At 32.5% G+C, this 21,951-nt stretch overlaps 2 protein-coding genes across 5 annotated transcripts; one reads left to right on the top strand and one right to left on the bottom strand.

The window, feature by feature from the left end:
- The first annotated feature begins 3,375 nt into the window (after positions 1–3,375).
- LOC106673663 (cytochrome P450 4C1-like) lies at positions 3,376–11,672 on the top strand. 2 transcript variants are annotated; one of them, XM_024226174.1, is made up of 13 exons: positions 3,376–3,632; positions 6,991–7,167; positions 7,245–7,363; positions 7,421–7,511; positions 7,569–7,754; positions 7,821–7,887; positions 7,958–8,084; positions 9,746–9,806; positions 9,874–9,980; positions 10,046–10,114; positions 10,174–10,342; positions 10,412–10,591; positions 10,651–11,672. In XM_024226174.1, the coding sequence occupies exons 2-13, from the start codon at positions 7,005–7,007 to the stop codon at positions 10,815–10,817; spliced, it is 1,506 nt and encodes a 501-aa protein (XP_024081942.1). In that variant the 5' UTR covers positions 3,376–3,632; positions 6,991–7,004; the 3' UTR covers positions 10,818–11,672. The 2 variants fall into 2 exon arrangements, with proteins under 2 accessions (XP_024081942.1, XP_024081943.1); XM_024226175.1 differs by lacking the exon at positions 3,376–3,632 and adding an exon at positions 4,603–4,695.
- A 1,084-nt stretch (positions 11,673–12,756) lies between these two features.
- On the bottom strand, positions 12,757–21,630 carry LOC106672497 (GRIP and coiled-coil domain-containing protein 1). Of its 3 annotated transcripts, none has more exons than XM_014404003.2 (9): positions 21,298–21,629; positions 20,930–21,222; positions 17,540–17,685; positions 16,298–16,556; positions 15,764–16,215; positions 15,568–15,706; positions 13,359–13,562; positions 13,103–13,293; positions 12,757–13,043 (listed from the first exon to the last, which is right to left on the bottom strand). In XM_014404003.2, exons 1-9 carry the CDS (start codon positions 21,380–21,382, stop codon positions 12,842–12,844), a joined length of 1,971 nt encoding a protein of 656 aa, XP_014259489.1. In that variant the 5' UTR covers positions 21,383–21,629; the 3' UTR covers positions 12,757–12,841. The 3 variants fall into 3 exon arrangements, with proteins under 3 accessions (XP_014259489.1, XP_024081948.1, XP_024081949.1); XM_024226180.1 differs by having other exon boundaries at positions 12,905–13,057; positions 21,298–21,630; XM_024226181.1 differs by lacking the exon at positions 12,757–13,043 and having other exon boundaries at positions 13,131–13,283; positions 21,298–21,630.
- Positions 21,631–21,951: the final 321 nt, after the last annotated feature.

The raw sequence follows: 21,951 nt of genomic DNA, 5'->3' as shown, positions 1-21,951 counted from the left end.
AAAAGTTTATTGTTTGTATATCGTTAATAAACAAAAATGTTATAATACTTATTAGAAACAAAAAATGAAATAAACGTATATATCCGTAATTGCTGGTTTTATTTATCTTAAACCATGAAAAATATTATATTGACCTATTTGACTATTAAAATAGTTAATATCTCTTCTGAAATGCCATTATAAATAAATAAATAAATATAATTTTTTTGCATAATTGCAGCTGTGAATTTGAAAGTTATATAAATCTTGTATACAAACATAAAAACCAGGTAAGCAGTTTTCTATAGAATAAAAAATTTAGCGTTTAATTTCTTTTATTATTTATTTAATCAGCTATGTTATATTCCTATTGTACCAAGATATTTGAACAGGTTTTCTTGCTGTGTATACAATTTCTAATATTGAAATGAGTTATTCTTTAAAGATGTTAAGATATTTTTTCATTTTTGTACTTGTATTGTTCTGATAATGCTATATTTGGTATATTATGTCATAATTTCATTGAAACTATCAAGAAGAGAAATGTGAAAAAACCAGATTTATAGTAATAATAATAAAGCCTCCTTATTTAATTAATCCCACACATATTCACACTCACTGAGCATCAAACACTGACTCACTTGTTTCAAATGCACTACCCTCTCACACACTTCCTCAATAGTGCTTTCACTTTCCTTACACACTCATTCATTCACTCACCCTCTTTCTATCACTCCAACACTCATTCCTTCAGTCATTCAAATATTTATGCTCTCATTCCCTTACTCACTCGCTGTCTTTCAAACATTTACTCTTTCTTTCCTTCACTCAGATATTCAAACTCTTTCTCATCGATCCTTCAAACATGAATTCTTTCTTTCTTAAATGCAGTTATTCAAGCTCACTATCTCATTTTCACATAAATTCACTCTCTTACAAGCTCACATGCACACTCATTCTTTAAATCACTCTGTAAACACTTGCTCTGTCTTTTTTCATCATTTATCACTGTCACCCAAACATATAAACTTTCTCTTTCACTTATTCAATTATTCAAGAGTCACTCTCATATACCCTCATTCTCCTTACACACTCATATGTACACTCATTTAAACACTCACTCACTGCTTTTCAAATATTTATTCTTTCTTTTGTACATTCTGGCAACACCTGGAGAGTTTGAGTAAGAATGTGAGTGTGAAAGAATGTGTGAGAGAAAGTGTTTGATAACTGAGTGAGTATTTGTGTGAGATAAAGTGAGAATGAGCGTTGAATAACTATGTGTATCTTTTATGAGGTAAAGAGAGTGGAAGGGTTTGAATGGCAGTGACAGAGGGACAGAGAGGGTAAGTATTTGTATGTCTGAGTGTTCGAGTGAAGGAAAGAGAGAGTAGGTGATTGAATGAATGAGAGTGAGGATTTGAATGACTGACTGAATGAATTCTTTAATGAGGAATTAAAGAGTAAATGACTAAGAGAATAAGGGAAAGATAGAATAAGTTTTTGATGATTTCTTCTTCTGCTCCTCTCTTCACTGACTCTCTCTCACTCACTCACTCACTCACTCACACACACTCACTCACTCACACACACACACACACACACACACACACACACACACACACTCTCTCTCACGCTTTCCCCCCTCCCTCCTTTCTNATCCTCTCTTTCCTACACTCACTCTCTTTCTTTCAAACACTTACTCTCTCTTTTTCTCACTCATTATTCAAATGTTTACTCTCTCTCTTCCTCTCACTCAATCATTCATACACTCACTCTCTGTTCTCTCACTCAATCACTAACTGAGTCATCTAAATACTCTCTCTACCTTTCTCTCACTCAAACACTCATGTTTTCAAATATTAAACACTTACTCTCACTTTCCTTCTCTCATTCACTCACTCACTGCTTTCACACTCACTCTCTCACTCGTTCAAACACTCTAGAGGAGAATAAGGAAGAGAAAGAATAAGTTTTTGATAATTTCTTCTTCTTCACTCCTCCTCACTCACACCCTCTCACTCACTCTTTCTCTTTCACACACACTCTCATTCCGCACTCTAGTAGCGAAGACTACATCATTTTTCAACTCGTGTTCATTTTGTGCAGTCGTCCGCCATTTTTTTTCTTTCTGGAAAATGTCTTATTTTCATGGTGTGAAGTTTGTTCAGTTCCGTACTCGTTAATTAGGAATTTTAAGAGTGGGGAACCACTTTCCAGTCCATTGTATTTAAAGCACATTTTTTATGGTCAGAATAGGTCGGTGTTGTTTCCTCTTCTTGTTTTCCTCGTATTTAGCNTTGGTCCTACAGTTTTTCGATTTATGTAAATGATACGGCTTTCTTCATTTAACATGGGTTGGTTTCAAATTTATTTCCTTTGTTAATTTATCATGAAAATAACAAATCTACAAGAAGAGGATAAAAGTTAATTTATTCAATCTATAAGTAAATCAGTATAACAATATGCTTATTATTTATAGAAAAATTTTTTGTAAGCCTTATTTTGGAAGTTTTTAATTTTTTTAAAATTATTTTGTTAATTTTTTATATATTTTTGAAATGAAATTCATGATCTTATTTCATTTCTGTAAAAAGTTTTAACTATTATTTCTTTAAAAATATTTAATATATAATTTTTTAATTAATTTATTTATTTTCCTTATTTTTAATATTGCAAAAAGCTAAATATTGTGAATAAATTAATTATAAAATATATTAAATATTTTGAAAGAATAATGTAAAATGACAACTTTTTACATAAACGAAATATATGATTTCAAAATGATCACAAAATTGTGAATTTTATTTTTCAAAATCCTGCAAATAATGTGTAAAAAAAGAAATTTTCTTCTACAAAAAATTTATTTATTTATTAATTTTTTTTTTTTTCGAGTATTCTTAACAGCAGAAGTCATATCAACCCTCGGGGAGTCTGTGTTTTTGAAAAAGCCCATTTTTAATGCAGGGGCCCCTGGTTTCCAACCAGGACCTTTACAATGATGAGCACCATGACAATGCCCCAGAAGTTTATTATTATCCTTGCTGGGTTGACACATTGAAGATGGCAAAATGCCAAAACACGTCTCACAGACCAATCCATGGAGTATAGACAGACCAAAAAGTTTGGCAATGACCAAATTTTCAAATTATTTAGGTGTTGCGAAAAAACAAGTTTTTTAAAACGAAATTTGTAAACAATTGTTCTGCCAATTATTTGCATAAATATGAAAAAATGATAATGTTCTAATTTATATAGAATTTGACCAAAATATTGTTTAAAAAATAAACAAAATTAGCTTTTCACATTCCAAATCAAAAGGGAAATACCTGGTAAATATGGCATTCTAATAGAAGTATGTATTGAATGGCACTTTTGCTCGTAGTTTTTCAAATCATTTAATTGTTACTTTTTTACTAATTTATGTTAGAAATTCAATTAAAGCGTGAGGATTATCTCTCTTGACAGAGGGTCAGAGCACATTCAAGTCAGAGATAATCTTTTTTTGTCGATTTAGAGTCTAATAGCTCACCAGTTTCAGTCACCCGTTCTTACTAATTAGTTATAACTCTGAATAAAACTAGAATGTATTAAATTTGGTTCATTTGGTATCAAATTACGTACCTCAATTCATTTGGAACAAGCTGGACAAGGTCTGTATATTCTGTAGATTCATCGACCAACTTATGCAGATATTCTTTGTTCTCTTGGATGATATCAGGGATGTGGTGAAAGAAAGATTCGTTTAATTTTAAATTTTCGCCTAGCTTTTGGAACTTTACTGTACCTTCTTCAGGGCTCTATAAAAGGAGATATTATACATATATTTTAATTTTGGCCAGTTTAACATCAAATTATATATATAAGAACAGGACACACATTTTTGTACTTACTGATTTTTGGTCAGAAGTGTATAAACTTAAATTCTTTTATTACACCGAAAGCTAGGCGAAGATTTCAAATTAAAAATATCTTTCTTTGACCACATCCCTGATAATAACCAAGAGAAGGTCTGTAAAATTTCGCCTAAATAAATATTCTACATCGCAGGACCAAAAACATTCTTCTGTTTTCAGGTCAGATTTGATCTTTATTTTCATCAATTGCAATAAAGTGTTAAATACACTATAAATATATTTATTATTAGATTAACATATGCATTTAATAGACATAACTGACCATATTAATAGAAATATATTTATTATGTTATTTTATCATCTCTTAACTTAACACATTTTCTTACACTTTAGTAAAATACTTTTAAATCGAATGTTCTATTATTATTTACCATTTTCAAACTTTCATTTTAGTTCGGTTTTATCTTCAACAATTAAATGTTTTTCAAAACATGGGTTTATCCCAAGGCCAAAGATAGACATGTTTTTCTTATTAAATATTCATTACCAATTGTCAACTGCCTTTCCAGTATGTTAAATAAATTTGGAAGTATAATTGACCCAGGGGCATAAAATGTGGCATCCTTATAAAAATGCCCTCGATACACAATTTGTATATCAAATTAGTGTCAAAATGGCCATAACCTTTTAATTATAAATATTCTTTATACTAAAAAAAAAAAAAAACACGACTTTATGTTTTGTATGTTAGGTTTGATCTTATCTTTCAACGATTACACTCAACCTTACTGCATTAGAGCGTTAATGCTTTAACAAGTCTACGCACAAATTGTACTACTGTAACACTTTCTAACATATGGTAAAAATATTATTACAATCCATTCTAGTAATAAATAAATTTCTTGTAATTTTGGCTAATTTTCTTATTGTATATTTAAAACCATTATAGATAAATTCTATGTTAACAGTTTTGTTAGAATGTATTTATAAGCATAAATGTGTCTTTAGTAGAAGAGCTTTGATGGCGGAATATTAACCCTCATCTCACCGGTGAACAATGTGAGCAAATTTCTCCAGCTGGAATACAGCCATAGTTCATTTTTGGCACTTTTTAAAAGCTAATATAAAATAAAATACACTGATGGACAAAATAAACGCACCACTCTTAAATTTTAATGTCTTTTAGGTTTATTCATATTTTGCATACAAAAACCGGTTTGTAAAGAGAAAGAAAAAAACAGCAAATTCAAAAACAATTAAAAATGCTTAAAAAAAACTTTTTTGTACCCTTTAATACTGATTATTTCCTCCTCTGGCTCGAATAAGTCCGTTAAACATTTGCATTTCTTGGAAGAGATTTTTGTTTCCAACTCTTGTAAGGGGTTAGGACCTGGTTTCGCCATCATACTCGTTGCTTAAGTTGGTCCCAAATGTATTTGATTGGGTTCAAATCTGGACTTCGAGCTGACCATACAAAGCATTCAATTCCAACCTCGTCCAGGTAGTGATCCACAATACATGTTCTATGTGGCCTGGCATTAACCTGCATTAGCAAGAATCTTTCACTGATGTAGAGGCAAATGGCATTACATGTTCTTTGATTGTCTTCACCTCTGTGAAGTTGGAAATCTTAGAACAACAACCAATTTGGTGCGGGCATCAAGGAAATGCCACCCAAGACACACCCAATGGCTTATGAGGAACCAAACAGCATGGGGTGTACCTTTATCTGAGTTCTCCCCAGAAATTACGCCCATCTGAATATTTGAGGCCAATTCTCACCTCATCTGTAAAGAGAACTCATCCCGAAACTTCCAATGTCCAGTTCACATGTGAATTGAAGCATAGCTATTTTCTGATATGTTGTAAGAAGAGGTCCACAAGCTGCTGTAGGGTCCTGAGGTTATTTTCATTGAGCTTTCTTCTTACAGTCCTGGAGGAATTGAAACATTTCGGACTTCCATTATCAGATTTCTTATCTCTCTGTAATGCTGCGGTTTTGTAGAGTCTGATGAATCTATTGTCTGTAGGCTTTTAGGTTCACCCTGTCCTGGCCTTCTAATCTAAAGCCCTGTTTCTCTGAAGCACTGAAGAACCCTTCCTAATGTGTGTTAATTTGTTCAACATTATAATACAGGAAATAATTTGTTTAAAAAAAAAGTCAAAACCCATGTATGTGTCCCACCTAATTAGAGGGATCCAAAATGACTCCATACAGAGAGCATGTGGGAAAACCACCCGATATGAGAATTGTGCTTGAGCATGGCTGCGAGGACCTGGGTCCCTTGTTCCGATTCTTGGAGGAAACAGTTTTGTTTTATTGTATATAGTACTTCAATCTATTTATGTTTAGTAGTCTAATTGACTGTATTGATTATTTCAATTAATTATTCTTTTTATGTAAGGTCTTGATTGAAATAAAAAAGTGTCACGAGCAGTATTCGAACCCACGACCTTCGGCTTAATAAGCCGCTGCTCTAGCCACTTATGCTATCGTGACTTCGATCTTCTCGGATCATCGTCAATAATGACCAAACTACACAACAGACCAGGATCAGACGTTGGTCTTATCTGTCCTGCCAGCAAAGTTAGGCACCAGCTATACATTCATGCTAAGATACATGGAATACCAGGGAATTATAGCTCCCTTTAGCACAAGTGACTTCGGTGCCCTTTTCTTAGCAAATTGATAATTTTATTGGGCTTCTTTCATGCTAATAAATACATTTAATCAACATAAACAAAAACAAACTCAAAACGAAATATCCATCAAATATAATATACAGTACAACAAACCAGTTTCCACCAAAAATAATAACAGGGGACCCAAACACTCGCTGCCATGTTCAAGCATTCCTACAAGGTTTTTATATGGAGCCAAGGAATGGCACCCTTCTTTAATGTCAAATCAGGATTGTAATAACCTCATTTTTAATATTTTTGCCTAATATTCTAGTAGTTCTTGAAGAGAATCATTTGAAATTTTTAATAGTACAAATGTTTGTAGATGATGGGGTTTGGTTGTTTACAAATGTTTGTCTTTGCTGAATAAAAGATTTTGCTGATTATGTTTTCAGTAAATTTAAACAAACAATGGGTTAGGATTTTTCTTTAAACATTTTTGCTAACTACTGTTCAATTTTTGTTGTTAAAGGATATCTGAATAAAATGGAGGTGTTACCTGTACTATTGACTCTTTCTGTTGTCGGGCTTTTGACAGCTTACTTGGCAATCCGAATGTCCTCTTACTGTAAGAAAGGTTCAAAACTTCCAGGCATAAACAGTTTTATGTCATTTGATTTGGTCTTGAAACTGTGGATTTCAAAAGAAGGTACGAAAAGATTCCTATTATTGGGGAGGGGGGAACAAACAAAAAAACTGAAGAATAAAAAATGAGATCTTTTTCAGATATGTTCTCAGTTGTGAAAGATGTCCTTATAAAAACAAAAAACCTAAATAAAGATTTGGTGGCATTTTGGTTGGGTCCTGTGTTGCTCGTCGAAATAAAAAACCACGACGATCTCGAGGTTTGTAAAAAATATATTGTCTGACGTTTTTAGGCAAGAGATTTGTTCTGTTTTCAGCAAATATTAACAAGCCAAGAATGTTTGACAAAATCAATACAATATGAATTTCTGCATAACTGGCTCGGTACAGGATTGCTTACGTCGACCGGTAAGCGTTTCGCTTTAATTTTTGGCATGTAGCAATTCATTTTCACAATTTATTTAGGAGCTTTGTGGCACAGCAGAAGGAAATTGCTCATGCCAACATTTCATTTTAAAATATTGGAACAGTACATCAGCATTTTCAACGAGAACCTGGAAATATTAATTGGAAAGCTTAAATCAAAAGTGAAACAGGGGTTTTTCGACATTGAAGAATTTATCACAACTTATTCACTTGATGTCATAGCGGGTAAGAAATATTTTACTATTGTAAAATTAATTTTTTTTTAAATATTATATGTATACTTTTTTCCAGAAACAGCCATGTCGATCAAAATAAATGCCCAAAAAGAATCAACGCCGTTTACATTAGCCATTAAAAGGTGGGTTTAAACAACTTGATATTATAATCGACACGATTGCCTTTATATATTGGTAGTAAACTTTTTCCAGCATCACCAATTCTTTGTTCATTAGAGGTTTGACGATTTTCTATTATTTGGATAGCATTTACAAATGGTCACCAACCGCTAAAAGTGAAAAGAATTCAATAAACGTCATTTTTAACACAATCAATTCAGTAAGTTATAAAACATTAATTACAATAATAAAATCTGTTTAAATGCAATTTAGTTGAAAAGTAATTCTAGAATTAAAACAATAAATTTAATTCAATTAATTACGGTTTTTAGTTGAGATAAAAAAGTCAGTGTCACGAGCGGGATTCGAACCCACAATCTTTGGCTAGATACGCCGCTGCTCTACCGCTTGAGCTATTGTGACCTCTCTTTTATCTCAACTAAAAACCTTAATTAATTGAAAGATACTAATTGGTCAAGCGGACCACAAAAACTCGTGAATTTAATAAGTTTAATTGTTTTTCATCACAAAAAGAAAAGTTAGTCAATTTTAGTTAACTTGAGTACCCAAGGAATCTAAATATATAAATATTTTTAGGTGGCTTTTTGTAGAAGGAGTAAATACACTATTTTAATTTTTACAATATTTGTCGCTATTTTTATTTGAAACAAAACTAAAATTATAAGTTATCACATAACATCTCAACTGGTTCATATAACAATTTTTGATCTGATAATAGAATTATTATTAGTATTGTGTAAGTAGATGTAAGTATGAAAGTTTACAAAATTCAGGCTAAGCTGTCAAGAATTAATGAGGTGGAACAAATTTTTGATCAAAACCACGATTATTGCTTTGGATCCTTTGAAATGGTGGCAAGGCACCAATGTACTATAATATCAAATATTGCAGTGTCTCATCATTTCTTTTAACTGCCCATACTGTTTGAAAGATTTCCTTTTTGTATGAATGTATTTATTAGTGTGAGTAGTTTGCTTATGTGTTGATGGGTTTGTGGCCGAATATACATACAGTATCCACAGACCCACTAAAGTAAAATATGTTAATTGTTTTGTTTATTGAGTGAATGTTAACAAGTAACAACAAATAATATCAAATACAATGATGACTCGCTGTTTCTATTAACTGCACACACTGTTTGAAAAGGTACTTTTTTATGAATGTATCTATATAGAATACCCACAGACCCACCAAAGTAAGATAGGTTAGTTGTTATGTTTACAGAAAGAATGGTAACAAGATATTGGTTTAATATCAAATACACCGATGACTTGCCATTTTTATTAACTGCATCACTCTGTTTGGAAGGTTTTCTCTTTTTTTTTTAATGTATTTATTGGAGTAAGTGTTTGAGTTGGTGTGAGTGAGTTTTATGTTTTAATGTAGAATACCCACAGACCCACCAAAGTAAGATAGGTTAGTTGTTATGTTTATAGAGTGAATGGTAACCAGATATTGGTTTAATATCAAATACACCGATGACTTGCCATTTTTATTAACTGCACCACACTGTTTAGAAGGTTTTCTCTTTTTATGAATGTATTTATTAGTGTAAGTGTTTGGGTTGGTGTGAGTGAGTTTATGGTAGAATAGATGCACCAAAGTAAGCAAGTGGTTATATGTTTATCAAGTGAATGGTGATGAGGCACCAAGGTAATATAAAAATGCAGTTTCTTACCAATCCTTTTGAAATGGATATACTGTTTAAAGGGTTATGTTTTGTATGAATGTATTTATTAGTGCGAATAATGGTAGCAGTGTAATATTGAGTACTGTGAGCACCACCAATCTTAGATTAGATTGAAATTGTTTTATTATTTTACTTTTGCAAACCAAACATTTATTCTTCTTCTTTTGCAGCTAATAGCAACTAAAGAAAAATCAGTTACAGTTGTAAATGATTTTAGTACCAATGAATTTGGTATGTATTATTTATTTAAAGATTATTATATATAAAAAAGAATAAAATATATTTATCTTTATTTTAGGGGAAAAGCAAAGAATTGGCTTTATTGACATGCTTTTACTTGCAAAAAGTAAAGGAGATATTGATCTTAAAGGGGTTAAGGATGAAGTTAATACATTTGTGTTTGAGGTGAGTATAAAAATGGAGAGAAACATACAATAACATTTAAAAAAAGAAATTAAATGTTATGGCAGGGACATGACACGACTTCTTCAGCTATGAATTTTGGCCTGTACCTCCTGTCGAAACATCCAGAAGTACAAGTAGGTGATCTCAGAGTTATTATTATAGTTATTAATCAGTGAAATTTGCCCAATCGAAGGAAAAAATTTATGCTGAGATCAAAGAAGTTCTTGGTGAGAAAACCGTTTTGGACCACAACGACCTCAAACATTTGAAATATCTGGAAAGAGTTATCAAAGAAATTTTAAGACTGTACCCAAGCGCACCTTTAATTGGAAGGTCCCTTCAAAAAGATTTCAAGCTCAAAAGTAACAAATTATTTCATTTTAATTTTTTATTAATTTTATTTTGTAATATATTTTTTTTTATCAAACTAGGTGGTCATGTACTACCAGCTGGCACGACAATCGTCATCTTCTTATACCACTTGCACAGAAATGAAGAAGTTTTTCCAGAACCGGAAAAGTTTGACCCGGACAGATTTCTGCCAGAGAATTGTGTAAAAATGCATCCGTACAGTTATCTACCATTTAGTGCAGGTTTTCGTAATTGTATCGGTAAGGAAAATACGATTGAAAATTTTCTATTGCACAATTAATAATTTCCATTTCCACAGGACAAAAATTTGCAATGCTTGAGGTAAAAATAGTACTGGCTGGGATAATATCAAATTTCAAAATCCTTCCTTCGAACCAAGAAATTAAAGAATTTACTAGTGTCGTTTTAAGATCTGCAGAAGGAATCAACATTTCTTTAGAAGAAAGAATCGTCAAAGAACCTTGATTTATGCTTCATTTATATGTAATAAATCATTTATAAACTTTTAGTCATGTTGTGAGATTTCTACTATCTTGATTATTTGGAGATCGTGAGATGCGGTCGTATTTGACGTAGGTTTTAGAAAAACATTTTCTTTATCACGCCAACGTTTTTATCTTTATTGGGATCATCTTCAGGGCTCAAAACGTGTTTGTTTTCCATGTAGATGTGTCATTGTTGAGTGTCGTGTTGAGAGTGTCTGAAGATGATCTCAATAAAGATCAAAACGTTGGCGCGATAAAGAAACTGTTTTTCTAAAACCTACGTCATACCAGACCACATCTCACGACCTCCAAATAATCATTATGTAATGGTCACATAATGATATCATTTCTATTATCTTTCAACCTGCAGTTTTTGTCATTTTGTTCTAGCTTGTTTCACTATATGTATGCATTTTGCCTTCATCACCTCTAAATTAAACTAAAACTCACTACCAACGATAGTAAAGACAAAATATTGTCAGACAGGCCAAAGTTTCAATGATAGCCAGAGCTAAAGAAATTTTACAATAATCTTGATTTATGTCCTCAGTGTTTTGGCCTATCATTTGCATTTGCGCAACACCTGATCCAAAACAGTTTTTATGTATATATTAAATAATAAATTTATGTAAAATACACATCACCAATTTTTTTTAATAAACTTTTTATTTCATTTTGTCGTTATTTAGTAATTTGTGATCATTTTGGTCAGCTAGCCTTGCTGTTTTGCACTATTAGAGGTATAGGTTATTGCAGCACGTGTCAGAACAAAATTCAAAACAATCGAGCTACAGGTTTTATGTTTGTGTTAAGTAATAAATTTATGTAAAATATACATCACTTTTTTTTTTTAAATAAACCTTTTATTCCATTCTGTTATTTGGTCATTTGTGATCATTTTGGTCAACTGTTAGACTAACTACTAGACTACTATTAGAGGTATTCCAAAATTTGTGCAACATATGACAGAACAAAATCCAAAACAACCGAACTACAAATTTTACACTTATGTATGTTAAACAATAAATTTATGTAAAATAAACATTAGTAGGTTTTTTTTAATAAGCTTTGTAGTTCATTCTGGTGTTATATGAAACATCCGCACTACAGATTTTACATTTATGTTAATAATAAATTTATGTAAAATACACATGACCTTTTTTTTTCTAATAAACTTTTTATTTCATTCTGTTATTTGGTCATTTGTGATTATTTTGGTCAGCTTATCCTCGCTGTCTTGGTCAATTAGAGGCATTCCTGCTTTGTGCAACATCTGATAGAGTAAAATTCGAAACGCCAAAGCTATAAGTTTTATGTACATGTTAATAAATAAATTTATCTAAAAGATACATCAAATTTTCCAATAAACCCTTTATTTCATTCTATTTTTATTTTTGTTTCTTTATTTTGACTATATACATTTATTTTTTTTTAAGTAATTCTCCTCCATAAAAAATGGCTTAACAACTACCAACAGGTCGATTTGCAGCAACATTTGGAAATTGAACAAAAATAACCATGTGGCCTATGTTGAACTGAGATTTTATTTATTTATTATTTATTATAAATAAATGCACTATTATATAGTAAGTAAAATTAAAATGTAATTACTTGGGCTTAATATCCAACTACTTGTAGTTTTATGGACGAGGGGCCAAACCACTTTACAATACCTTCTCTAAATAAATAATGCTGTGCTGGGTTTTTGAAACCTGTACCTCTCGTGTGGTGAATACCAGTCATTCACCTTGACCACTCAGCCGCTACTATTTAAGTTATTTTTATATTCAATGATCAAAAACCCAAAACAATGTAAAAAAATGATTTGAACTGAATAGATAAAATATTTTTATTTACATTTTTATATATTATTTACAAATGGAATTTCTTAATTTTTTAAAAATTAAATGTTTTCTCTATGTCAGTCTTTTATTCAATTTAATTATGGACATAAATTACAATAAGGCAGTTTGTGTACATTTTTTCTTTTCAATTTGCCACGTACTACGTGTGCGGTGTCATTGGCTTGTACCACCAACTGTGTTGAGTGATTTTTAATTTCTCAGCGTCTGAGAACTTCAGGACGGCTGTTATCGCGTTCAACATGTGACTTTTGCTGTTGGAATCGGACGAAAGTAGAAAGTTGAAAACGACATTTTTCAAATATTCAAGATTTGCACCTTCTCTCGATTGGCACTGTTCAAACCTTCAATACAATACCTTCATTTAATTAAAAAAATAAAGAAATTAAATGTAAATATTCACCTTTCAAGTTGCTCATGCAGGAGCGACGATAAATGATTTTTATGAGAATCAATCTGAGCGACTTCCCTTCTCAATTCTCTCAACTCTGATTCAAGGATATGTTTGTCCTTCCTTAGCCTTGAAAGTTCGACGTCTCGCCTTGCCAATTCTTCGCTGTAGTGTAAAACAATGCCTTCCCCTTCTGTCGAAGACTGTTCCATTAACAAAAAACATAAATGCATTAACGACTTATAATTTTTCAGTTAAATCCCTTTACCTTTTCGTTTGACGCCCTCTTTGGAATCAAATTGTTTAAAGCTTCCTTCAAATCAATAAGATCCTGTTCTTTTTCACTGATAATGCCGAGCGCTCTTTCCCTCTGCTTAGCTAACTGGGTTTCTAAAGATTGTACTTTCCCTCTCCATTCAGTTTCGATGTTTTGCAGTTTGGTTTGATTATTTGCTTTCTCTTTCAATAGAATCTAAAATGAAGGTTTAAGCTATTTTATTATTTTGCAAGTACTGCGATGATACAACGTTTGTTTTTAAAAGAATTGCCAATTACAGTCGTTAAAATTACATAAATTAAACATAATAATTGTAAAACACGCTTAATAATTAAAGGCGGAAGATGTTTAAAAATGGATAATGTTTTCTCATTCTTTATGTGTGTGTGGGGGGGAGGGGGAGGGGGAGAGGGAGAGAGAGAGAGAGAGAGAGAGAGAGAGAGAGAGGGAGGGAGGGAGAGGGAGATTGGAATTTGAAGGTCTAAGTTATGATTACTTAAAAAAGGGAGGATAAATGTTAATCAAGTTAAGTCATTATATAACTAAATTAAATTTTGTATTAAGTGGTAAGATGAAAGTTGTAATATAAACAAAAGCAATAAGTATTGCATTTTGAAACCTTGTCAGAATTTGTAAATGTAGAATAAATTGACAAATTTTTGGTAGAATGTGATTTTGTTTTAAACTATTAATATTATTTTTGCATTAATCTAGCAAATGTTTTAAAGTTCATACACAGATTTTCTTTTTTTAGTTGTACACGCATGCTATTCTCTTTTTATTGTATAGCTTAACTTTAAAATATTTTATTTCAATAGGGGGACAAGAAAGTAATGTCTTTTTTTTTACATTACACTCAAACAGATAAATTTTTAACAAGTTTTTAATTAATGTAATCAGCCTCATTATCAATGATCTTTTGCTATCTGGTGTGCTAATTTTTTATGCCAGATCGATAAAAATCAATTGGTTTTTTTAGCTAATTATCTAGAGATGGCATTTTGGACATCATCCAAATTTTCAATTTTTTTGCCGCTTAGATAATGTTGTACAGATTGGAATAAATTGAAATCAGATGGCGTAGTATCGGGCAAGTATGCTGGGTGAGGCAATACCTCCTACCCAATTCATTAATTTTTTCTTGCATTATATTGTTGCAGAGTAAAAACTTTTCTGTTGACAATCACCGGGCACTTTTTAATTGACAATTGATTTACTCGATCTAATTGTTCACAGTAAAGGTCTGCATTCACAGTTTGTCCAGGTTTGAGCGCTTCAAAATGAACGACCCAGCTAATACTCCACCAACTGAACAAAATCACCTTTTTAGGGTTTAAACCTGGCTTAGCTGTATTTCGTGGCGAATTGGTTTGGCTTTCGTTTTCCTTTCTGCCTTTCTTCCTCCTCTTCTAATCAACACTGCGACTGCGACCAGAAAAATAATATCCTCATCACTACTATTCATTATGAAAAAATTATTGTCATGTGGGGACTCCTGAAAATGCAAAACCAACACTAAACCGCAGCGCTAGTCAGATGGACGGGAAAATTCGACCAATGCAGCCTAGAGAGGTTCCTACATAGTGTGCAGACCTTCACAATTCCGACCTGCGCTGTTTCACCCCACCGACCTAGTGTGCGCCCAGCTTAAGAGTGTTTGACAGTTCCTCAAATGTCTGACATGGATTTGCTTCCACATTTGCCCTTAAAATATCATTGTATAAAGTTGTTGGTCCTGATCGATACGAGTCGAAAAAATTACCGGATTTGAAATTACCATCTTTGGCATTTACGCATATCAACTGCACTTGCATAAACATCACAAATGTTTTTTTGTAGGAAATGTTGCATTTGCAAAACTCAAAACTCACAAGGCCGAATATGTACCTCTTCCTGCTAACCATTTCACCATAAATTGCAAAAAAAATTAAGATTTAATTACTTACGAGTACAGAAGTCATTCTTAATGTCTTTGAAATACACAATGAGCTGATTAATGACAAATGAATATTGGCATGGGTAGAAACGACATTACTTTCCCATCCCCCTATTATAATCGTATTTTTATTTAATTATATTACAATGAAAATAAGACTTTCTAAGTGCATCGATTTTATTTTTTATCAAACAATTGTAAGCCGAACTGAAGCAGCCAAGATTTGATTATTTTGTGCAACTTGGCCTTTTTACGGTGCCTTACCTGATTGAGGTCTTCCTTTTCCTTTCTGTGCATTTTCTCCATTTCGTCAAGCTGTTGGTGGAGATTGGATATTCTCTCTTTGAGTTTTTTAACTTGCATCTTCAATTCTTGATCTTTGTTAGTTGTGTCAACTCTAAAACTAAAAGGAAAAAAAATTGAAAAACAATGTTCATCACATCTTTTAAAAAAATACTACCTTGGATAATTAAGCTTTTGATTAAAAGAAAACTGTTTTTTATATAAATCAAAATCATATTTCAATTGGTCGTACTCCTCTCGGCATGCTTTGTGCATTTCTTCGAGAAATGCGTTATCGCCGACAATTTCTTTCACAATAGAACTGACATCGACTTGTTTCCCACTGGTGTTTTTTATATCGCAAATGAGTTGTTTAAATTTTTGGATACTGTTTGACAAATCTTCATCGATCGTTTCATCTGATTTTTCCTCGCTTTTTTCAACTTCGAGTTGTGAAATTCTCTCTTTCAGCTTGTCAATTGCTTTCTGATCACTCTGTCTCAGCCTGTCATAAAGCCCGACTGTCTGGGACAACTCGGCAAGCCTGGCTTCAAGATTGGCCACCCTCTCTTCCTGAATCGCTGCCTGCTGCCTCGATTTATTTTCAGCCTCTTTGAGTTTTTCTTGTTCCTGAATTTAAAAAAAAAAATTTAAAATTAAAAAAATTAATTATCCACAATAACGAACACAGTTTAAAAATATGAGAAGTTACCGCGATTGAATTTTCAATGTGTTGCCTTTTCAGCATTTCCAATTCTTGCTGAAGTTTCTCCGCGACACTACCGTTGTTGACTTGGTGGTTTTTCAGTTTGTCTTTAAGAGCTTCTAGTTGGGCTTTTGCTTCCGCTGCTTCCTTTTTGCTCTGTTGAATAGTCTTTTGGGCACTGGCAAGCTCAGAATTTAAATTCTCTATTGTGCCTTCTATCGTCTCTTTCTTAGCCCTTTCTTCGTAAACAACTTTTTGTAGCTCCCTATACATTGAAAGGAGAAAAATAATAAACCATTCTTGTGATTTAGTAAAAACAAAAAAATTATTGTTAAAAGGTAATAGGTTTTTATTGTGAGAATTGTTATTTTTTTATGGTGTGTGTGTGTGAATCTTGTGATTTAGTAAAAACAAAAAATTATTGTTAAAAGGTAATAGGTTTTTATTGTGAGAATTGTTATTTTTTTATGGTGTGTGGGAATCTATGGTATTTTACAATTTACCTGACCCACCTATTCTTGTGGTTTTTGGTTCTTCACCATCTATCAGGTACGTCACAATAATAATGTTTTACAACACTTCTAGAAGATGTTATTCGGCTGTTTTCAATTATTTCAATCTGGCCATCTTTTCTGTTTTGATATTTTATTTTGCACTTCAACTTCTCATCATCTTCAACAGTGGACTTGTTCTTTCAGCCCTTCTACAAAATTCACACAAACCCTGAAGATATTGAGAAGCAAAAACAACCAACATTCTTCAACTCGCAGATCTCAAAATTTCTATTAGTGTGTAAGAACAAACCCACCGTTGAAGATGGTAAAAAGCCAAAACACTGATAGGCCAAAAACAGAGAAGATAAGAAGACAAAAATGATCAAAAAGGAAAAACTACAAACATTTATTCCCTATTATTGGAAAATTGTTTTAACAATTGAAATTTGAAAAATAGTTAAAATGATTACAAAATTTTATTAAATGAATCTTTCTTTCATATTAAAATTTTTAAAGTGCCTTTTTATTTAATGAAATAACCAGAATTTGTATAATTTGATCATTTTCTATCATTTTGGTCTTCCTACAATTGTTATTTTGGTCTGTATGTGTCTATCACTGAAGGTTATGAAATGCTCAAACACATCTGACATAACACAATGATCGGAAATGACCAAAAGTTTATCACCCTGAAGAACGATCACAATAAATAGACTGTTCCAAAATTGGCCTATTGCCTGCAAACAAATATTACCTTATCATCACACCATGGTCATTGTGTTCTTTCTCTCTTTGATGCCTTTCAAGAATAAGTTTAGCTTTGAAGTTTTCCATTTCCCCAAGGTGTGCCCTCGTCTCGTGCTCCAGCCTGCCTTCCAATTCCTTTATTTTATTTTCCGACTAAAAAAATTAAAACAGTATTGAAAAACAAGTGAAACATTTATTTATTGCCCCCCCCCCATATATATAATCTGAAAAGATACACCCATCAACTTTAAACATTTTCCAAACGAGACTAATGTTAAAAACAAAAATAAAAAAGTTGAATCCCAGGGAATCTGTAAGAGATGGAGCTTTCAGTTCTCTTCAAGGTCTGATAGGGGACAATCCCAAGGTTCTTGAGTGTGGGACAGAAGGGTGATTGTTAATTGTAAATGGAGGGACTGTAGGTAAGAAATGAAGGAGAGAACCATATACAAACACAGTCTTGGACATATACAACAGTCTTGGGACTTTTCTGGGTTCAAGTTAAGCCCATTTTCAGCGGCTCAGGAGCTATCTACTGAAGTAGAGTCCTACTGAATTCTAACAATTGCAGCTTGTAAGCCAGAAGTATGGAAGGAAAAGTAAATTTGGAAGTAATCTGCATAGAGTTAAGCCTATTATCAGTGGCCTGTAGTAGCTTGAGCTTTCAAGGACTCCAGAAATGATAGATTTAGCAGAGGATGGGGTAGTTATTTGAGAATGATTAATTGGGAACAGACCAAAAGAAAAGAGTGTAACCAGCGAAGGATACTGTGGGAAAAAGTTAAGTTGTGAATAATGGTTTAGATGGTTCAAAAGTGGTGATGAAAATAACATGAAAGCCAGAAACATTTGAAGGTGAAGGATTGGAGGCCTATTCATTAATCGGACTAAGACTCGTGTCAAAAGTAAGGACTTATAGAATCTTTGGGAGTGACAACAAGTAATTTCATTATACTTCAAAGAATTCAATGGGAATGGACTGAAGCTAGGAAATTGGGTGCCATATGAATTAAAGCTGAGACATAGAAAGGAGATTTTTTCACTTGCTGTTCCAAAGGCCAAATCAGAAGGTTTTTTTTTCAACTAATTGTAACTGATGATGAAAAGTGGATTCATTATAACAATCTAAAGCGTAAAAAAATCTTGGGGTAAGCCAGGCAGTGCATCAGCTGAATATTCATGTATCAAAGCTGTTTATTTGGGGGATCAGCTTGTTGTAGGACATTATGAGCTGAACCAACAATTGAAATGTTTAAGCCGAGCATTGAAGGAAAAATGGTCAAAATTTAAACAGAGATTCGATAATGCTCAATCCATGTTGCAGTACCAGTCAAAAACTACTTGGAAACACTCAAAATGTTATATCCTACCCCATCCACCATATTATTTTACGATTACCAATTATTTCAATCAATGACTCATGGCTGTCTGAGCAGCACTTCCGTTCTTAATGAGAATTGGGTTGATTCTTTCATTGCTTTAACCGGATAAGGAATAAATTCAAAAAGAAAACTAAATTAATTTTTACCAAGCTTGGGCATCAGGCATAAGCCAAAGAAATGAGAAATGAGAAAATAGAAAAAGATAACTTAGTTTGTCATAAAAAATAAAAATTAATGCTCACGACTAGTCAGGGTAGGGGAGGTAAGATTTGTGCATCAACAAGAAAAATAGTTAAACAAAGAAAATAGAAATTAACATAGAATAAGGTCATAAGGAAAGGTATAATTTACAAATTAGTACAGCCTTATGATAATCTGGGATCGTGATTAGCCGTGTTTTAAATCAATACAAGCCACTTGGTTACAGCTTCTTATGAACACTCTGGATCAAGGTATGGACTTGAAGAAAGAAGCCAATTCAGTTTTTACTGCCAAGCTTTCGACCTATTTTAAGGTCATCATCAGAGCAAAACAATCTTAAATACGTCTACAGATTAACTCTTTTACAAGAGCCCTTGACAATATACGCACTAATTGGTTGTAACACTGTAACTGCAAAAAAAACTTAAATATGTGATCTGTAGACATATTTAAGATTGTTTTGCACCGTTGATGACTTTAAAATAGGTCGAAAGCTTGGCAGTAACAACTGAATTTGCTTCTTTCTTCAAGTCCATACCTTGATCCACAGTGTTTGGGGGTGAAAGTGGTCGATACTTCCAACATTGAAAACCGCTTCTAACAACCAGTCATTCTTTCAACGTAGAATTCCTATGCTGCCAGAAAGATGGGAAAATTAAGTAGCTAGGTTACTTGAACCACCTTTAGATAAATAGATAGAGATACCTTCATTTACAACATTAGTACTCTGTACAAAAGAAGGAAAAACAAAAGTTTAATACCGTCTGTCAGAGGATGTTGCAACAAAACAAAATAAAATAATAATAATAATAACAAAAATTAATAAATAAATAATTTAAAAAAATATATAATATAAATAATATTATATACACTATTATATGTATAATTTTATTTATCGTTATTATATATAGGATATTTGATTTAAAAGCAAAGAGAAATTTTCAAGTGTAGGGCAAAAAGTATCCCATATTTTTTAAACAAGTTGTGTCAAGATAAAATAACCCAACCAAGACAATTTCATATTAATAATGGCCGTTAATCCGGAGAGCTTCACACCAAAAGGCGTAAGAGATTTGAAAACAAATGAAAAATGTATCTTCAAAGTATAAATAGAAAGGAGATCACAAGACATTTCTAAAGAAATTAAACAATCTGCAGTGGCTGCTGGAAAGCGAAAAATCTTGCAAATAAAAAAACCGTTGCCCCTTTTCAATTACGTCATACTGTTGGTAGCCCCAAACCTGGCAACCGTAACATAATATGGCGTGACACATTGCGTTAAACACACTAAATTTAACTTTCAGTGGTATGCTTTCATTTTCACAACAGGTGATGCCATGATTTAACACCAGGCATGCAGAGGACATTTTTGTGGCCAAATGCCTGGCCCAAGCAAGAGTAGGAGTTAGAGATACCTAGATATTTGTAGTGATTCACAACCTGTATCTTCTCTCCTTTGAATCAACAATGCTCTGACAACCTCAACTTACCCCCTCTTCTAAATACCATAATTTTTGATTTCCTCAAATTCTGCATACATTAATATTTTAATTAACTGGCTGCCAATTTGACAGCCGTAGTCCAGAATAGACGGGATATCATCGATAATGGACTTAACAGACAACCGTGTCGTACCACCTATAGACTTAGTAGATTTAGAATAAAGCACATTTTTGTTGGTATGGATGAGGGCAGGTTGTCAGCATAAATTATAGATATAAAAATTATAGATATAATACGCCCACAAATAACTTGCAGACCAACACTCAACTAATAAATAAATCACGACACCATTCAACTTTATTAAATGTTACCTGAATCTTTTCCATTCGCAATAGTTTTTTATCCGCCTGAAATGCGGCTTCCATTCGCGATTTCTCTTCGGACAGCGTGGCCAATGAATTCATAAGCATTGACAGCTGATTCTTCAAATGTTCTGGCGACTCTTCACCTTCGGACTCTTCGATAAAGCTCGCCCCGCTCTCTACGCCGTCTTCAACCTCCGACTGCTCGACCGTCTTGCCCGTGCTACGTTTCGTAACACTCTTCAAGCTGTTTTCGAGCAAGTCCTTCTCCTTCAAGAGTCCCTTATGCGCCGCAACTAAATCTGAATTGGCAATTAAATACATCCAAATCAATTGAGTTAACGCTTAACAAAATAAATACAAGTAAAATAAAATACCTTTGAATCTGCTTTTATATCTTTCCAGTTCAGACTGCTGGGCTGTCACCAGCTCGAAAAGTTCTTTTTTATTTAATTTGTCCATTTCCCTATCCTTCTATTATATTTGGACATATGGAAACAATTATTGCTGTCACTTTCTAATTTAAAGTTGTCAAATTTGATATTTTGACTGTCAAAAACCTTAACAATAGATGCATTCCAGTGTATTTTTCTTGACTGGGCTTACTATTACAATTATAAATTTCAACATCTACTATAAACTAAAAAAAAAACCTTAAAACTCAACTTTATCAAACTTTAACAGTTTCAGGTTTCAAGGAACTAAGGGTTTGTTATACAGCAGTGCTACACTTCCGTGACATACTTTCCAACTATTAACAATGTCTACAATGCAAAATAAATTAATTATTTTGTACAAATAAATAAACTACAATATAAAAACAAATTTAATATTTAATTATGTAATTAATTACTAGCATTTTTTGTCAAACGTGCCAAAGAAAGAAATATGGCATTATCTTGATTATAAATTACCTTTATTTACTTGAGGCGTAGGCTAAATAGTCGAAAGAAATGTTTATTCTAATTAAATAATTAGATTATAATAATTTTTCTGCGTGTTTTATTGAAGTTGAGGGCTTTTTAAAAATA

The sequence above is a fragment of the Cimex lectularius genome, unplaced genomic scaffold, assembly GCF_000648675.2.
Source record: "Cimex lectularius strain Harlan isolate CLEC.00 unplaced genomic scaffold, Clec_2.1 scaffold64, whole genome shotgun sequence".
Lineage (NCBI taxonomy): Eukaryota > Metazoa > Arthropoda > Insecta > Hemiptera > Cimicidae > Cimex > Cimex lectularius.
The sequence above is the reverse complement of the archived record's forward strand: the minus strand, read 5'-3'. Positions and strand labels throughout refer to the sequence as shown.